General features: G+C 37.8%; 1 protein-coding gene across 2 annotated transcripts in view; it reads right to left on the reverse strand.

The window, feature by feature from the left end:
• Angpt1 (angiopoietin 1) overlaps positions 1-14,453 on the reverse strand; it is a 211,740-nt gene extending 197,287 nt beyond the window's left edge. For both annotated transcript variants that reach the window (XM_090339262.1, XM_090339261.1), the window contains exon 1: positions 14,154-14,453. In XM_090339262.1, coding sequence (XP_090195388.1) covers positions 14,154-14,453 — 300 coding nt within the window. The remainder of the gene's footprint in view (positions 1-14,153) is intronic.
• Positions 14,454-20,979: the final 6,526 nt, after the last annotated feature.

Genomic DNA, 20,979 nt, shown 5'->3' on the forward strand with positions numbered 1-20,979 from the left:
TAATTTCAACCATTTCTCTAACACATTCTATATGTTACCATCTACAGACTCATACAAAGAAATGGAAGGAATACAAAAGTTCTTTATCTGAGTTAATAAGCTCTAAAACAACATAGGATTATTCTTTTTTCCTCTCAGAATGATGGGACTGAATCAATCACACCTTACATAATATTGGGAACTATCATTAAGCTACCTAAAGTTAACAGCTTTCTATGACAAAAAATGCAAGCAAATTTTCATTTCCATAGTAATGATCTTTGATAGAGACATCTAAATTATTTAGCTTAATTAATTAAAATCCTGTCCTCAGAATCCAACCTGTTAGCTGGTGAATTGTGCGTTTCCCCATTCTTCCATTTGTTTTCCTGCTTCCTACCAGTTTAAAAGAGTGTCATGGCTGTGAAGTTCCTCTCCCAGCTTTGAGTCACTCATTCTTCCATATTGCAACTACTGCATCGAAACCCATTTATTCACCATGATTACTTCTTAGGTCTGTGCCTAATAAAAATTTGACAGTATGTTTCAAACACCTTCTCTATGGAATTCTGCTGCATAAGAAAGAGTTACAGGACTTGGGTAATACTTCTCCATTCATCTCTTTCAAGGCTCCTGTTATAATAGCTGTAAGGAATATGATTATATGCATTGATTTTTTTATCACTCAGTCAAATTATTTTCCTGGACAATGAGTGTCAGAACTTAGAGTACTTAAGAATTACAACAATGCTTATATTTTGTGTTAGCTTTTATGCTATTTTTAGTAAGTTTCAATCAAATATGTAATGAAATGAACAAAAACACCTCATACATTTAAAGAATGTCTCTATACCTGTTTCATTTAAGTCAAGATTCAGCCTCATCCATTAGGAAAGGGAGAATCTGGTATTGATTTTACTGCAGGAATTCCAAACCACTGGGAATTGAACAGATGCTGCTAACTCATTTTACATTTGGGAGACTACCAGTCAGCCATGCTCAGAAACAGCTCTCGTGAACATCTGGATCTAAGCTTATAGCTAAACATGACAGGTTAAGTAGTACAGAAGAACAATAAAATAGTTTCATGACTAGAGTTTCAAAAATCTGAATTCTCTGAGCTTTTTCATAATTCTTAAATAACCACAAAGATCATAAAATGGGTAAGCATGAAAACTTACATAATCTATGTATAGTATATCATTTGGGCTTTAAGGAATTCTGAGCCTTGGAGCCTTTTTAAAAGTACTGTTTTGAAGGTAGAAAAATTTTACTGATGAAAAGAAATTCGGACTCAAAAGAACAAATAGATAGCATGCTATCTTCAAGTCACAATTAGTGAATCTTACTAAATTTAGATGAAACTGAAATAACAATAGAGAAAGGAACTACATGATTGAGTTACTTCATCCTACCCATCGAACCAAATCTACCTATTGGAACACACATTTCTAGAAGGCAGAACCCATGGTTAGGGAGTGTATTGCTATCCAATGATTGGCATAATGACAGGTACTGTTGTTGTCTCAATGTAACCCTTCTTAAAGTTAGTGTCATTTGATTATGTGCATTGAGCTCACAGACTTTATGGGTGATGGTTTCATAAAAAGTAAAATGGCAGCAGGTCCAGGGATTTGACTCCAAATAGAGAGGCAACCCAGTGAGTGGGAATTAGAATCATTTGAAGGGTCCTTTATCCATACATCTAGATACTAATCTAAATGAACTTAAATACCCTGCCTGACATGCTAACCAGAGCACCTGACTCTATGTCAGTCCTTTGACTTCATTTCAACATACAACCCCCCGAGTATATGATGGTCTTCCAGCATTGTCATTCAAGCCTCCCAATATGGCAGGTAGTAATAAATGAGATGAAACCAGGAGATCCAGGGTAAGTGGGGGTTAATTTAAGAGAGGTGATATGTAAGCTTGTTATTATAACTATCTGAAAAATATGGGACACCATTAACTTCTAGCCATATTTTCTATCTGGTCTTTCTAACTTCGTAAATTAGACAACTGAATTTTCTTTGTCATTATTGTGCTCAGTCACTTAGGTTCTAAATTTTAAAATTTATACAGAACTTAAAAAAATTTAAGACAACTCTCAAAGAGTGTGGAAATATCACTATGAGTATTATTGATAGAATATCACTTCCTTGCCGTTGACTGCTCAGAGTTAGTGAAGAATTAAGCACATGATAAGCTCATTTTCTGTATGGAGTTACTTTATGTGTGACACCATAGAGATTCTCAAAGTATCAGTAAATTATTTGAGACATTAAACTGTAAAAATGGGCTGGGCACTGGTGGCTCATGCCTGCAATCCTAGCTACTCAGAAAGCTGCTGCCTGAGGATCGTGGTTCAAGGCCGCCAGGACAGCAAAATCCATGGGATGCTTATCTCCACTGAAGCATTGAAAAAGGCTAGAATGGAAGATGTGGCTCAACTAGACATGTATCTTCCTTGAGCACAAAAGCTCCGTGCCCAGGCCTTGACTTCAAGTCTCAAAAGTGACATAAAAAACTATTTTTAAAGGAAAAATATACAGTTGCTATGGCTACTTTAGCTGTTTAGAATATCTTTTAGGCCATGCTTTTAAAAATTAGAATCAAGAGAAGTCCTTGCAAAATGTATTCATGTAGCACATGAATATATAGAGATAATTTATGCTCCAGATAATTCATTTCTATAGTGACCCTTTGCCCTACAAAATTATACAAGTATGATTTGTGTACTCAAAGTCTGTAGTATTTGGTCCCATAAGAAACATAATGGTCTCAAGATAAAAATTTCCCTGTCTTCCTGACATAGAGAATTCTTGGCTCTTGTATATATTCTGTTCTCAGCTAAGTGATATCTTTGTGAAAGGCGGAGTGTGGGGTAACCACTTAGACTGTTAACTTTAATCATTTATTTGAGACAAGGTCTCTTAAATTAATTATTTTATCTTGACTGTCAGAATGCCATACTGATAGTTTCACTTTCAGAAGTCTTTATTAATTTTCTTTTCTTTTTTTTTTTTGAGTTCAAGAATTGTTTCTACATTCTGAAGAATTTTGTAAAAAAAAAAAATAAAAACACATATGACTTATAGTCTTTTTAAATGCCAAGAATGAAGTCTCTTCTACCCCCCAAAACACAAACAGAACCCTAATTATAACACGGAAATATTAAATTATATCTTCTATTGATTATTTTCATTCCTTTTTACTCTTTAACTAAAGGAAATAAAATTTGTCACTACAATGCATTTCTAAGCAAAAAAATGTAGATAAAATATGTAATTATCTTTATTTGTCATGTCAAAAATAACCACAACTTCTGTCTCAAGTAATTCATTTCTTGGAGGAGAAAAGTGGAACTAGCAATGAATTATTTGTCTCTAACACATTTATTTACAAAGAAAAAATATACTAGAAAAGGAAGAGTTCTGGTGAGCAATTGTAAAAACAACAGCCTCCTTATAAAAGTTCATATATATATATATGCTAAGTGATTCTCATTGATAATGAAAACTATTAAATATTTTTGTCAAAAAGCTTATAAGAAATTATTATCCATAAAAAACTATTCCCTACTTTTCACCATTTGAAATTTAATTCATGAAGATAAGATCTAAATGGACAAGAATACAGAAGAGTTTCAGACTTAAACACTCAGACTGTCATTTACCTTCTGTACCTGTAACTAAATATGAATTTTCAAATGTTATTTGATTTCAATGGCCCTAAATTTTCATATTCATGAAATGGATTGCTAATATTTACTGTGAATAAAATTGTTTTTACTTATCTGTCTTGCTGCTTTCTACTTAACATTTTTCATAGCATATTAATTTTTATACTTTTTTGTGTCAAATTCCAGTATCCATTTCCATCTTTAGAAGTAAAATTACTTGTTCACACACAAAACAATCACGAATTCAGTGGCAGAAACCATGATATTATATAAATGAGAAGAAATAAAACTGTAATCATGTCTCCTAAAAAGTATAAGCTATACAACTAAGCGTAAAAAGTGATTGCCAAGATTCTGTTAATAGGCATTTTATATTATTAGCTATATCTTCCAAAGGGAAGAAATGGAGCAAATATAATACACAGTAGATGAAATGACAAAAGGGTTAAGGAATAAATTCTTTCAGCTAACAAAGATTTACTCCCTGATTTAATAGTTTCCTGATAAAGAGAAAAGGGCACCTAGCATTCAACAATATCATTAGATTTCACTATATCCAAATAGTTGCCTCCACATATTTTGGGCAATGAAGCATGTATTTATGCATGTAGACATTCTAGTAGCAATCCCTGAACACTTTAAATGCCAGTGTTCCTCACATGGTAGCACACAGCATTCAATGGAGAATTGAGGTCAAGCAAGTACTTCAAAAGAAAAAGCATAATTGAATGCTATTTTGTCAGAAACTTATGTTGTTCTATCTCCTCTTTGAGATTCCATAAAGAAGAATGGACCAAATGGACCCGAGGAAGTTGGACTAGCCTTGAGTCTTCCCATCTCCTTCAATTTATGCCCATCAGCCACCGAGGCAGAGCCCTGACAGCCCAGGCATCTATCTGAATGGTCAGACATCCAAGATCAGAAGTAAAGAAGAAAGATCTGTCACAATTGTCAGCAAGCACTAGTGTTCTTGGCTTTGGGCCAAAATACCAGAAATAGTTTAATTAATAGGGACAATGATAAATAAAATAGGAAATGAGATAAGAAGTCCTTGCCTAAGGAAACAAGGCATTTCTTCTCATTTTTACAACTCTCTGCAAGACTTACTTAAGAAAGTGCATGCAAACAATATTTTAAGTTCAAGATGTGTTCTTGCTTTTCCAAACACAATTGCCTGCAGATAAATCCAAGAGAGAGGTAATTAAATTGAATAGATGTTTAAAATGGACAGTTTTATTCCATGTAAAGCAATTGTAAACCTACTTGGGGGGAGGGGTGTTCAATTTTAGATGAATATATTCAAGTAAGCTCTATAATTTCAGGAAGATGGTGGCTGGACACAAACAAACAAAAGACATTGCAGACACAAGATTGACTCGTCTGTCCACAGACTTATGGAAGGATGGGGAGAATCAGCTATTGTACTCCATGATGGAGGCAGAGAGGACCTGAAGCTGCCAGGGCCAATTTAACCACGGGGATTTAGAACAGGAGTAGGGACCAATGACCAACTAAAAGCAGAACGTCAGAAAGTGGAAACTCACTTAGGATGAAAGAATTAATGGATTAAACAACAGAGATGACTGAAAAAACATTTCCCTCTTTGTTAAATAAAGCAATGATTATACTGTCTTCCTCATATTGGCCTGCAGAAGTATTTCATAATTAGCATATTTAATGTTCTTTAAAAGGTCTAGAAAAAGTGTTCAAATTGTTAAAAATGTTCAATCGTTAACTAATCATATATCCAGAAATGCCCCCAAATAATATTTACTTAACAATTATAGGGTGGTAAAATGCATACAATGTAAATTATGTGAATTATGCTTCTACTTAACAATAACCCTATCTATTATTGCCTCAATGTTGCCCAGAATGTAATCGAGGCACAGGGAAGTAAAGAAACTTGCCCAAAGTAACACAGTAAGTAAGTGATGTTGTCAGAATACAAATCCATGGAGGCTGATTCTAGCATAACTACATGCATACTGTCTTTAAATTTGACACAGGAACGTATTTGCTTTCACGTCTGTCTATGTCAGTGGGTTTAGGATTTTCAGTGACAGGGACTGTCATAGATTCATCCCTCCCACCTCCCAGTACCCTGCACACCACCTAATACACAGTGCCTATTTGATTAGGTAACTTGCTAACAGGCAGCTTGGCCTTTGTTCATGCCTAGTTCAACCACCCTGCCAGCATTGTGAAGTCCCATGCTCAAACTCACTGCTATCCCATTGGATCAGACCCCTCTCCCCTAGCCTATCACAGGAGAGCCCCTGGGCTTGCTCATCATTTGCCACCCTCTTACTCATCCTCCTTCCTGTGTTCCCCCTTCCTAGCTGATAGGAAAGTGCCAAGCCCCCTGGTGGCACTTTATATAAAACAATAGCAGAGAAAAGAAGAGAAATGAAGAGAAGCAAACAGCAGAAGTCTCTTTGAGTCATTTTGCTTCTCAGTTCTGACAACTGTCCCTTGGTCACTGTTTTCCTGGACTTAAAGTTTCAATGTACAAAATGAGTCAAGTGGAATGTGGGAAAAGCAAGCCAGTGTAATCAGAAAAAAAAATCCTTGATTGCCTATTGTGAGAAATTGATAATAGATCCATGTTAAAACTGGACAGTGGGAACTTCTCTCCATTGGTATATCAAATATCCCTGCATTATTCATGTGCCAAAGAAAGGCGAAAAGCCTACAGAGCTAATAGAATTAGTGGTACTGAACTCATGTGATTGTTTTCCTTCAGCAATTTGTGGTACAGGGCTTAGGTGTGTATGGGAAAGAATTAGGGAAAATTTTCTCTAGTTGTAACAAAACTAATCTTCCCAACAAGTATTAAAATCTATAATACTACCATACTGTAATAATGTCCATCCAAGAAAATGGCAGTCCTTAGAATCTGTGTCCCTTTTAGGTGTCACATGCTTAGAATTAAAAAGAAAGGTGGGAGGAGTTTGGCCTAGTGGTAGAGTTCTTGCTGTAGCATACATGAAGCCCTGGGTTTCAGTTCCTGTATACCACATACAAAGAAAAATCTGGAAGTAGTGCTGCGACTCACGTGGTAGAGCATTAGCTTTGAGGAATGTCCAAGAACAGTGCTTAGGCACTGAGTTCATGCCCTAGGACCGGCAAAAACAAAACAAAAAACAAAAAACACAACAAAACCCCAAAGTTAGCTAATTTAAAGTTGAAAATATCGAGAATCCTACTTAAAATTCTCATTTTCTTCTGCTAGCTTAACAGGAAACTCTTTCTAAATTAAAATTGCAATATTGGGCAATCATCTAGCACTCTACATTCCTAAATTAAACATACATTATCTAAATGGTGATTTAGAAATTAGGTTAAATTATTATACAACTTGCTCCTGTGTTAACTATGAATTAGTTATTATGATGCTAGATAGAACTGAATCTCAACTCTGTGTGTGTGTGTGTGTGTGTGTGTGTGTGTGTGGTTCTGAGGCCAGCACTCAGCACTTGGGCACGGTGGTCCCTGAGCCTCTTTGTGCTCAAGGGTAGCACTCAGGCACTTGAGCCACAGCATCACTTCCAGCTTTTGTCTGAGTAGTTTATTGGAGATAGGAATCTCATGAACTTTCCTGCCATGACTTGCTTCCGATAAACATCATGGGCTCTCGGCCTCCTGAATAGCTAGGATTCTAGGCATAAACCACAGTTCCTGGCTCAACATTTTTTGAAGTCCAGCTCACCAGTGAATTTACGTAGGTGAGTGCCTTACCTCCCTCTATTTCATTCCCTGAAAGTGCTAATGTCTATTTGAAACTACATTGCTTTATATAAGAGGGTCCCCTGAGGAACTCCACTGGGGAAGGCACAGTGGAGTGACTCCAGGGCAGGACCTCAATCCTGGTCTGTTCTATATCCACTACTTACTCTGGATGACACATGAATCTTCTGCCTTTCTTTGAATATTAAGTTCTATACTCCTAAGAGTCACATCGAATTCTCCCTAATACCACACAAAAGTATTTATCAATTCATTTATTAAAAACCTTGATTACTGGCATTTCAACTTGTTACTGAGTTTATTAAATAAATGTATGCATTATTCCAATAAATGTTAAACAAAACACTGTCATCTGACAACTCCATCGTTATTATTGAAAAGGCAAGTAAATGGCATGGGGACATGGTTTGAAATAATTGAGCATCTGTTTACTCAAACCCCAGTATCCTCCCTCTCCCCACTAAATTAAAATAAAGTAAAAAAATAATTAAGGTTGGTGACATTAGTAATAAGAACACAGTTCCTCTCATATTTTATCTGTGCAATTAAGACTAGGTAGATTCCAAGGCCTGCTGGGCTCAGCAATTCTTGAGCCACAATAAATACCCACTGGACTTCAATTTAGTCAGCTGTGTATTAATAGTAAAGACAAGAATAATGTTAAAATGTTTTACAAGATCCTGGAACTATCTTTAACAGTTTAGACGGGAAATGTAATTTGGGACTTTAAGAGACTTAATTATTTTCAGGAAATGGAAAATCTGCAATATTTATAGAGTCTAGTGTTCTAACTTGTTCATCTTTCAGAAATAAAGCTTATAAAGGGCACTCCTTCCTAACAAATGAAGTATGTGTCATTAAAGTTTAAGATATAGAATCTTCCAAAATCATCCTCAGAATTCTACATAAATGTGTAAGTTTACATAGTTGATGCCAGCAGCTGGGTGGCTTGTATGTATTACTGATGATTTGAGGTATTCACAGTTCCTACATTTCATTCATATTTCAATTGCTGATTTACTTTATATACATCTTGATGCTTGCACTAATTTGCACCATCTTTCAATAATTCAGCACAAATTTAAGTAATGCATTGTGATGTACACCTTCAGAAAGTGGCCTAAATAGTTCTCTAGTATAATGTAAATGTATAACATTTCTCTCAGTCTATATTTACTAAAAACAGTAATAACAGTCTGCATTTTTGGAATGCATTATCAGTGACATTATTAGGTACAGTAGGACAGTACCTGGATTTCTACATCCATTTTATTTGCTTGAAATTCAGATTATTTGGGTTTATAACCAGGCTCACAGAAGCCTGAAAACCTCTCACTTCTAATATTAGAAGTGACAGATTCTATGTAAGAGTTACAGGAGTGTGTGTTCAGGTACAGTCCCTACATGCGAATAGCCCCTAAATAACCCATGAAGTGCTTCATTCTTTTAAATACTTTGACAGCAGAGGGGACACATCTTTTGTACACATCATGAAAAGGTTTAAATGCTAAGAGGTCCACCCTCCCACAGTTCATGGGGCTCAAACCAAAGGGGGTTTAGAATTTCCCAACTTCACTGCAAAAGATAATCTTGTATTGGAACAAAAATGGAGGGTGAGTCAGATGTAATTAGTGTTATGCATCATAGCAAATGACACAATATAGCTTGTGGGAGACAAAAAAAAAGAAAGAAAGAAAAGGCAGAAGACAAGGCCTAGCAAAGTCTGCTCATATGTCTACACAGAGGTCAAAGAAAAACTGCAAGTACATTTCCTAAATTCACAAATGAGAGCACAGGGATTAATAATGCCCTGCATTTCATCACGGAGTGGCCGATGGGTTCATCCTCCCCTCTCAACATCTACCCCAGTGTTGTGCTTAACATATGCTACAGGAGGAAAGGTTTCCAAATGCATAGAATGCAACAGGCTGTGTTGGAAATGCTTTTCTAGGAACACAGAACACAGCCCGTCTCTGGTCATGTATTTTTGCTAATTCCAGACAACAGGAAGAAATAGCCCATATAATGAGGGACCCTGTGGCTCAGACTCTTTTATCCAGAGGCTATAGTTCTCCATTATTATTCTCTGTTGAGATGTATCTGCAATCGGAATATTTGATCAAGTGAGAAGAGGCAGGGGGAATAAAAGACATGAAATTCCCCTGCCTATACTGCTCTAAAATCTCACCATACAGCATGCCAGACTCCAAGCCAAGAAATGGCTTAGTAAGGCTCTCAGCCAACTGGCATGGACCTGAAGCTTACTGGGCCTTCTAGAGGACAATGTTTTTTTCTCACACAACCACCTCACAGTTTGTCTTATGGTGGTCCCAATATTAATATACTAATTCCACTTGTGATATAAAGCAAGAGTCAGTAAGCATTTTATGAAATGGAAATTCCCATTTGGTCTCTATTACAAACCCTGGAGTCTGTTTGGGGAGGGGAAAAAATAGTAATTCAGGACAAATAAATAAATGATTGTGGCTCTGTTCCAATAAAACTTTATTTACAAACTTTGGTAAGAGGCAAGATTTGGCCCAAAGTCAATATTTACAGACTGGATATAAAGGATGGAAATCCATAATATTAATCATAAATTATTCCATTTCATATTCAAAAGGGAAATGTATGGAATGTTGTTGAACCTTATTTTTATATATTTATAGGTCATATCTTTCAGGACATTTAACCTATTGGTTAAAAAACTAACATTGGCACATCTTGATGTCTATGAAAAGATTAGTTCTAGGATATTCCCTGTATACTTAGGATACCACAAAGTCTGTGGATGTTCGAGTCCTCTATATAAAATGACATAGAATTTACAAATTACCTTCACACATCCTACCATAGATATGCCAAATAATCCCTTGATCATCATATCTAATATAATGGAAATGCCATATAAAGAGTTGTCATACCATATTACTCAGGGAATAATACTATGAAACTTTGTATGTGTTCCATAGCAATTCATTAAAAAATATTTCTGGTTTGAAATTGGTTGAATCAATGGAGGTAGAACTTGCAAATATAGAGGGCCAACTGTGTCCTCTACCATTTATATTTTAGGCTGTTCCAAGATACTCACCTGTTGCCAAAAGAATAAAGAAATAATCAATGAACATGAGTAAAGAATGCAGCCATGGTCTCAACCTTGTAGAATATACACTCAATCAACTGTATGCTATAAATGCCTCCAAATATGGGGCAGATCGCACCAACGAGATAGACAAAGCCCCTGATCTAGTTCACATTGTTACTAGGAAAGGGCAGAATAAATTCGGAGCAGTGAGTGCCATGAAACAACTGAACAGTACATCACATCAGCTCGTTGCTGGGCAGAGTGGGGAAGTGGCAGGTAATGATGCTGGGGTCTTTCTGAGGAGACTTCTCCATCAGTGAAGAGATCAATGGTGAGAAGGCGCCATCCATGCTAATAAGTGGAAAAAGAATTTTCTTGAGCTGAGTAAATAGCTTTTAAAGTGCCTGAGGCAGGACTGAGCTTGCTTGTAGAAGAAATCACAAGAAAGGTAATGCCATTGGAGTGTCAGGAATGTCCTTTGAAGGTGGAAGCCAGAGAAAGAGAGAGAAAGGTATAGGGAATATCATCATTGAGGTCCTTAAGTTAAGGAATTTTCATTTTATTCTTATATAATGAGAAACCGTAAGATGTAAAGAAAGAGATCTGCATATTCTTTTCAATTATGATAAACCAATTGTTCCATATGAAAGAAGGCTCCATATGAAACAGTAGATTAAGGAATCAGAAGGCCAACATCACACATGGGAAGACATGTATTTGTTTTTTTCTCTAAAACCTGACAAGACAAGATAGTGTTACAATATACTTTGTGTTAACCAATAAATTATCATACAAAGCTCAACTTTTAAAATTTAATCCATCATGTCAAGAGATCAAGCCTCAACAATTCCAATACTTATTGTGACCTATAAATCTTCTGCTTCCTCAAATACCTCACTTCTCATCCTATTCAGTTTCAAGATCAGAAGAACTGGAGTAAAATTTTTGAGAGTATAAATCTCATAAAGTGAATTCTAGCAGTGGCCAATATCTTTCAAAGAATATTTATAAAAATCTACTTGACCAGTGTTCATAGATAAGTTAAATTACACTCATTTTCATCTAGCATTGATAATATACATTTGTTCTGGAGCAGAAACTGTCCATTCAGAAACTCTAGGAGCTGTATACTTATCATCATGTTTTGATTAATTATTTTGTCAAACAAATGGATGAATTAATTTCACTTCTACACACTGATAGCATTAGTTTCTTCAGTTCAGTACTTCTGACTCAAGAGCAACTGCTAATGAATCAAAACAAAAGTAGTTCAAGTTGCAGAATCAAATATGCCAAACAGTTCTAGCTAAAATATGTCCATTTGAACACTCAAAATAAATATATTACATAAAATTTAGAACTTGGAGGGAAGCAAACTTTCAGCTAAGGGAAACTTATGAAAGCAAGTACTTTGATGAATGCATTTATTTGATTTCTTGATTCCCCCAACCAATCAGATTAACAGTGACAAAAGATATGCAAATTTGAGCAGACAATAGTCCAGCTAAACTGCTCTGACTCACAGCAACTGGGACAATTTTCAGCATCTACTCAGCTTCATTCACTCTTGCAATGGGTGGATATGACCGAGGAACAATTTAATGGCTAGCTATAATCTGAAAGCTATGCCATAATCACTGACCAAGAACAATGCAAACCATAATCAAGCTTATTTCAAAGATGAATTAACATATGAAATGTGTACATGCTTTGAGCTCAGCTGAATTATGTATTTTCCTTGTCACTGCTAAATAATTGCATAGCAACAAAAATATGCATTACTATCATTCCATTGTCATGTTGATTGTATGCATTAAACAAAGCACTATATTTTTTTTACTAGAATAATCCATTCACAATTTAAGCCTAAATTCCTCTCCTTGTATATCCCTCAGGAATCTAGACTAATTTCTCATGATTGAATTCTCTGTAAAAATCATATGGATGGAAAAGTGAGAATAATAACAAGCTGTTTAATAAAATTCATTTGCTTACTATGGAAATAGGATTTGCCAAAGAGAAACTAGATACCTTATGACCTTATTATGAACTACTACTGTGAGAGTGACTTGAAATGCAGCTACAATTATCCAAAGACCAAAGAATTCTGTTTGTTTTCTTTTGTCTTCCCACCTATTGTTACTCCACCTGTAGTCTGCAATAGAAAGATTAAGTGCAATTCCAAGTTTGGGAACTTAGAACCACCAAGTCCCAGTTTATGTGTCAAACAAAGTAACAGTGATCTTAGTTCAGTCCCTAGTGGACAAAAGTAGAATAGCTGTTACTAGGCATGATTCAGCAGGCACAAGCCAAGTGTGACCAGACAGGAACAAAAAAGAACATTTGTCTTTTGCCTATCTTTTATCCTCTTACAATGCTTGCTGTGTTAACAGACTACCTTCAAGAAACCCGATTGTCTTCTTCTATATATACCACCTAGCTTAGCAAAGGTCCTGAGGAGAAAGACATGGGGACACCGCCACCCTCATAGTGACACAGCCAATGAAATACATTTCTTATTTCCAATGCACTCATTATACAACTACATAGAGAAAAGCGAGAATGAACTTCAGAAAGTAGCATATAATGGGTAGAATTCCAAGAAAAAAATCTTTTGGTGTTTCAATGGATAAAGAATGAAATAATGTGTTTGGAGTTTGCAAAACTGAACTTAAAAAAAAAAATACCTAGCCCACTGAGATTCACAGAGGACACGGTTTTGGAAGCAGTGCTGCAAGGAAAGAGATCCAATAGGAATCTGCATAGCTTATGTTTTCAGCTCAAATCTGCAGGTGCACTCTGCGCGAAGCCATTACCCGCTCATTTTCCATTGTGACACTCCAATTGTGACTAGACAAACCCTTCCTGACAACCACACATTAAAATGTATCTTCTTGATTTTTTTTGAATCAAGAACAGAAGAAGAAATATGTGACAGATACTTTTTTTAAAGTCCTCTGCTATTATACTACTCTGTAATTAACAGCTTTCTCATTTACATGTATACTCTGTCCAACCAAATATCATAAAACTTTTATATTTATCCTACCTTTACTAAGGATTGGAGGGGGGATGACCTTTTATGATTTCCCATTCTAGATATAATTAGAGATTAAATGAATATTGCCTTTTTTCTGCTTGTTTGATTTTAGCCATTTGCTCAATAGGTGTATGCTTTTTTTTTTTTTAAGTTGAATCTTGACAGTACACTTCAGAAACACATTTAAGGGTCAGAGCTGTCATCAAACATGCAAAGACCACTATGCAAAACAAGACACTCATAGATTTACACAAGCCCAGAAACCTTGACTTACCCAGGAAGTCAGAGAGAGAGAGGGAGAGAAAGGAGAGAGAGAGAGAGAGAGAGAGAGAGAGAGAGAGAGAGAGAGAGAGAGAGAGAGAGAGAGAGAGAGCGCATTTTTTTTTGCATTTGCAAATACTGCCCCCTTAGAGCACAAGGTAAACACACAAAAATTCCAACCAACGTCCCCCCCCCACCCCTACACACACCACCTAAGAAACTCCTTCAAGTCTCCCCCCCACACACACACACACCCGGGCAGAGTGGGAAAAGGAGGGTAAAAAAAAGGGGGGGGGGAGAAAAGGGGGGATTCAAACCCCCGCAGGGAGAAACTGAAAGCAATCACTTACTTTTTGCAGCCACTGAGTATAGTTTTCCATCACATGCTCCAGATGCTGCAGTTTCTGGGAGGAAAAGTCGGTGTCGGCGGGGGGAGCATCCCTCTGCAGCGCGTTGGTGTTGTACTGCTCGGCGGCGGGGCTCTCCCGGCAGTTCCCGTCGTGTTCTGGAAGAATGAAGGTGTAGGCGCATGGCCCGTGTTGAATCCGGTTGTATCTTCTCCCACCGGTCTCCGGACTCCGGCGCTGGTTGCTGCACCCTATGTGAGTCAGAATGGCCGCGAAGAAAGCCAAGGAGAGAAAAACTGTCATTGTACAGCCACCGCAGCGCCGGCCTTCCTTCCGTGTCTCTCTCTCTCTCTCTTCTGACCTTTACGCTTAGCTCTTTATTTCAGGTAAGACTGCTGGCTGGCTGGCTTGCTTGTTGGACGTGTTGTTGTTGTTGTTGTTTGGTTTTGCCTCCTCCAAGAAAAACGTTGGAAGAATCATAGCCAAGTAGCCATTTGTTAGCTTGGTTCTACAATGTTGCCTAGACATAGAATTTCTTTATTATTATTAATTATTATTATTATTATTGTTATTATTTCACTGTAATGAAAGTTTCCTTCGTGAAAACTGGAGCTATTTATTGCATCGTCGCGGAGATTTATTGTTTCCTCTCGGTGTAACTGTGCAGCAGCAGCAGCGGCGGCGGCGGCGGCGGCGGCAGCGGCAGCGTGGAGCCTGCCTGAATCAGCTGCGTGTACATATTCTAGCCCCTTTCCTCTGCCCTATCTGCTGCAGATCTGCTAGTTTCTCCCAGACCTCAGTGAGTTTTTATTAAGGTTGCACATCCAAGCCAAGCTGGAAGCAGGCAGTCTTTCACAAGATGACTTGACAGGAATGCGTGAGTGTTGCCCCGATGCTAAGGACTGCTGATGGCTCTGGGCGGTGGGATCGGCTTACAAATTGGCTAGATGTGCGCGACCTGGATCGTGTAGGGGCCGCCCCACCCCCACCCCACCCCCACCCCTTCCGCAGACCGTTGCCCCCGGAGTCCTTAGCACATCCAAGGAAAATCAATACCCAGAGCAGTCCACCTTAATACACTTTCGGTGTGCATGCTGACCTACTAAAATCTAGCAAGCTTTAAAGTTACTGTTTAATGGCAGAAAACTACAAAGGAAGTTGTCTGATGACGGATTATATTTGGTAGTGAATGATGAGTCTGAAATCATTATTACATTTGTTTAATTTCTCCACTCTGGGGGGAACTCTATTTAAAGCTACTTTTAGAGATGGGCATTCTTTCTTTGTACTCATTTAGACTTTCAGGAATTGGAGACTGGAACGAGGATCAAATTATCAAGGAAATTACCATAATTTGTCACTCATGAGCAACCCGGTGCACGCATATCTAAGTATACTTTGGGATGGGAATTTTAAATGAAGAGGATTCTCTGATTAGAATGCAGCTCTTCATACTGCGTGTGTGTGTGTGTGTGTGTGTGTGTGAATTGAGCAATTTCCCTGCAAAAACAGTGTGGTTATAACTCAAGACAGTGGCCTGAGCATTATTAATTCCTGTGGTACGTGCTAATCATGTCATTCACAAGGACCTCTTTGGTGTTGCTATGGCTATCTTTAGCACCGGTATGGAAATTCCACATACATCCTCTGTGGTTGTGGGCGCAAACTATTGAGAACAAGCATCTAGCAGGTATGCCAGTGACCTGCACAGGAGAAATCTCTGTGGTTTGAAGAAAGAAATAAAAGAAAAAAAAATGATCCAAGATGATTACCCAACTGTGCATGATAGACACTGAAACAAAAAGGATCCATAGACTATAAAGAATGGGAGATAATGACAGAATTGAACTTAGCACCGAGAGCTTGACTAGACAACTACACTGAGAAATGACTCCTAAGGATTTTTAAATCCTGACCTGGATCAGCTTTTAGGCTATGAGATCTCTGCAGCAGAATCCTGGTGTGTATACGGAAGCCACAGGGTGACTCTCATGTCCTGGAATGGGAGCAGGGCAGTGGGTGAAGGTCAGTGGTGCTCAGAGATGAGCCTTTAGGGAAAAGTCAGAGGAGAGGTCAAAACAAATTCCAGAAAGAATGTGAATTACTCAGAAGGAAAAAAAGGGGGAAAAAAAAAAAGAAACACAACTCCTGCTGGGACTCATCAGTCCTTTCTCCACCAAATACCACATTTCAGATGGATCAGAAATAGGAACAAGCTTGTCAACCAAACCATGCTGCACTATTGCTTGTCTTCCTGTGTCATAAAACTGACACTCACTGAATTTAAGATAAGCACTCCTTCCATACTATCTCATTTAATCATCCCAACAACCTAATGCATGTATGGTATACTTCATGTACCCCATTTTATCAATAAGAAAAGTGAGTCAAGGGAAGGGTCATGGGTCACAAGTAACTTAGCTAACAAACAGTGGTGTCTATAAATGAACCCAGGCAAATGGACACAATAGCCTATATATCTGAATAGCAGACAACCTGGTCCCTGTGAACCTCAATGAGGAATGAAAGAGAGCCCCCAATGGCTCCACCGAATTGACTAACAAACCTAAAGTAGGGTAAAATAATGGACTACAAAAGCCAGTTTACCTTGTAATGTGATTTAATTCTTTGTATGTCTCTCTCTCCTTACCCCACATCCAAAATTAACAGGTATCTTCACATGCTCATTCACAGGACAAGGGAAAAGGGACAAGCCCAGATTTTCTACAAGCACTTCTCAGCACTGATTGACTTGAAAATTCACCATGGAAAGAAGAGTCCAAAATCAACAGTTCTAAGTGCTTTGTTAAGAACTAAATACAGCAGAAACCTGGCAGAAAAACTAAAGGATGAGCAGTGAACTCTGTATTAAAACCCCCTGTGTTTTCCAACAGCTGTGATAGTGGAGTGTGTTCCTCCACACCCATGTATGGTGTGTGTGTGTGTGTGTGTGTGTGTGTGTGTGTAAGTGGTGTGTGAGTGTCTGTAAGTGCTTGACCATGTAAATTTCTTACTCTGAACCTGGAGGAAAAAGGAGCTCACAGCTAAGGAAAGGAAACCTGAAATACAACTTTTTAAAAAGTGGATGGATTGGTGGACAGAAAAAATAAAGAGCTAGAATCCAATTTCTTTCTTTTCCAGAAAGGAAAATGCAAAACTGTGGATGTGATAGTATCAATAGGGAAATAGATGATCAAGAAGCACAGTTCCTATAGCTACCTCTTGTGCATCTAAGGGTCTTCTTCTGCTATTGACAACGTGCTTAAGGCCCATGATGTGAACCAAGAGTCACACTCTTGCTGGTTGCTGGTTTTTTCAGAAATGATGCACAAGTGAAAAGATGTTGAAATTTAGGAAATAATATGCAGAGCAAGGTTTAAAAAAATTCTTGTGCCAATACTTTCTAGTCTAAGCAACTAGACAATTCAATTGATTTCAAAAGCTTTATGTATTATTTTGCATATAAGTAGTCTGAAATAAGGATATGTAGGTGTTAAGGTACTAGACTAGATACAATTAGTCCTAGTAAAAGTTAACATTTCCAGTGAAAGCAGAGCTTCATTTATATGGGATCCTCATTTATATGGCCCTATGTCTTTGTTATTTGTGAAACTTTCCTGATTTCAATAAAGCCTAGTAAGTGGCTCTCACTGTTGAATTTCAAGAATCTTCCCTTCATATCTCCAAAATAGCAGGTGTCCTGATTTTTGCTAATTGCTTTCTTTTTGTGGAGGGTGAAGCCTGGCTCCACCTCTAGCTGCTAGCTCCTAATCTTTCTTTCATCATTGATTCTCTGGAACGCTTCTGCAATTTGTTTGATGGAATAAAGAAGAAATGATTGAGTGAATGGATTAATTAATTACTTTGTACAGCTTTTTGATTACCTGGCTATTAAATGATTGCCCATATCTGCTGCATTTGTTGGGTGAATTTGCCTAGCATCTCTAAGCATTAGGGACTGAGGAGGATGCTAAATTTTTTCTAAAGTGAGTTAGACTAAAAATACACAATAGGGCCGGGAGTTTGGCCTAATGGTAGAGTACTTGCCTAGCATGCACGAAGACCCGGGTTCGATTCCTCGGTACCACATACATAGAAAAAAGCCAGAAGTGGTGCTGAGGCTCAAGTGGTAGAGTTGTAGCCTTGAGCAAAAAGAAGCTCAAGGACAGTGCTCAGGCCCTGAGCTTAAGCCCAGGACTGCCAAAAAAAAAAAAAAATGCCATTTGGGGCCGGGAGTTTGGCCTAGTGGTAGAGTGCTTGCCTAGCATGCACGAAGACCCAGGTTCGATTCCTCGGGACCACATACATAGAAAAGAGCTGGAAGTGGTGCTGAGGCTCGAGTGGTAGAGCTCTAGCTTTGAGAAAGTCCAAGGACAGTGCTCAGGCCCTGAGCTCAAGCCCAGGACTAGCAAAAAAAAAATACACAATAATTTTACCCTTAAACAATTTCTAAATGTTTATGGAACCACCACAGTTATTTATTAATTATACCCATTTTTCATAGGAGCAAATTGTGGCACTTTCAAGGGTAGTTGCTCAATGTCTCTTGACTTGTATGTGGAATATGATCCTTGATTCATCTAACATTGAAGTATGTATTTCTATCCTATCAGATTATATTGTTAATATATCATGTAATCAGGAAACCTTAAAATTTAGAGGATAAGGACGGTATGGCTTTTATAATTTAATTAAATTCTTCTCCTCGCCCAGAGTAATAGCCTTTCTAAATGAGATTAATACTAAGCCAGAATATCCAGTTCTTTTTCCTCATGTGTCTATCCACAGTCCATTTGGCTGGTTAACGCTATGATTTTAGTCTATTCTGAATGATTAGTTCTGGCTACCATCACCTGTCACAAGTCTTCATTCTCTCCCATGATTTAAAATAAAAGGAAAATACATAGAATTTCATTAAACAACTTGCTTCCCACATCACCATCAGAAATTGAGATATATGGACACATTCCCCTGGTTTTCATATGAAACTTGTTACTGGCAGAAGTAGAAATGCTCATGTTCTGAACCTGCTGTGGCTCAGCACAGGGTGTTCCATATGCTACCTCTCTGCTATGGCATTTTTCAGTGATCAAGACTGGCATCAGAATGATGGAAGTGACCATCCTGGCTAAAGGGAGGATAGTTGGCTATAGTTGTCCCTGGAAGCAAAGCCAACTCCCCTTCACTCAACTATGTAGGCAGCAAAGATATCTACTGCAGATGGAAATAGCACAAGACATTAAACTACAAAAGAAACATGGAAGTGAGAGAAAGTGTTGCATGGCCCCAAAAGTAATGTACTCTTTACCTGACTTAAATAACTCTAACCCCTCTAAACATCACCCGTAGAGAAACAATGAAAATAAATTCTTTAAAGTAAGATGGGGAGTGTTACTTAGTGAATGACAATACTGAATGGGTATTCGTAAAATATGAAAAAAGTCTCAGATATGAAGGAACTCTTAGGCTTCTTAAAAAGACTTTGCAACAAGTTGCAGACACTGGGCAAGTGGGATAAGGGGTGGAAACATGGGGAACTGAGGCATATATATCAATATGGCCCAGCCTTCTAAGGAGAGAAGGCCCTTGTGCTTGTTCTAAGTCTTGCATGCCTGGTTAGTTATTAACTATATCAATGTGGAAATAGCTGAGATGGAGTTAATGTGGTCCTCCCTAAGAAAAGAAAGAAAGGACTGAGAAATTGAATGGAAGATCACGAGATAGAGGACTGGAGCCAGAGAGATATGGACGTTTTTTGGAGTAGAGTCAAAAGGGAAAAGGATTTATGTTTGTGTAGAATGAAGACACTAAGAAAGATGTGTCAAGTAGGGAGGCTTGCAGTGAATTTTTTTCTCTGAAGATTAAATCACACATACACACACACACACACACACACACACACACACACACACACACACACACACACATAATGTTTACCTCAAACATAGTTTGGGGCAAGTGGTATGACTTCCATAACATGATAAATACTGCCATCGGTCCTTGCTCTATCCATGGGAACATCTAAACTACGATTACCCAGACTCTTGATATAAGCACAATTCCATGTAGATTTTCCAGATTTGATTAGTCTCAAGGGCTAAAACTGTGTCTCTCTTATCAGTCACTCTGTTTCCTATTTTCCTGACACAGATGAAGAAGGCTTAGATCATATTACAATGCTGTACATTAATTTTCAGTGTGAAGACCTAAAGTTATACAGCATCACTTATTGTTTAGAGGGTTTCAGGCACTGACTCTCCTAGACCCTGAGATTCTATTTTCTGACAAGTCACACAAGGCACTTAGAGGCTATAGATTCCAAAATGAATGCCAAGAGTGGTAAGATAATTTCTTATGCTTCCAGACATGTATAGTCCTGAACGTGGTTAAAAAAACTATTCAAGAAACATTGCAGAAATACCTTCAAGCCCATCATTTGCTGAATCTACAATGGAGATAAGTGCCATAAGCAGACACATCAGAAAATGAAGACATGAGGACTGGATCAAGCAGAAAGGCAGTTACCAATGTTCTCCTCATACCACAATAAGAGACTATCACTTCAAACTCATTTCAGTGAGATGAGATCTGATTAGGAAAGCACAGAAATAACTGCATATTTCCTAACTTTCCCTTCTTCTTTTCTCTATTCCTAAACTTCTAGCTTTCCAATTCACATCTTTTCTCAAAATGTAAAATAATCTTACAGGAAACATTGGAACTAACACTGGAGGGATCATGATTTATCAGCTTTTGGCTACAAAGTACATCCCCCCCCCCACACACAGAGTAAGCAATGATGTATGACCTAGGATTTTCTGTTCAAGGG

This window comes from Megascapheus bottae, chromosome 9 (assembly GCF_031878675.1).
Source record: "Megascapheus bottae isolate mThoBot1 chromosome 9, mThoBot2.hap1, whole genome shotgun sequence".
NCBI lineage: Eukaryota > Metazoa > Chordata > Mammalia > Rodentia > Geomyidae > Megascapheus > Megascapheus bottae.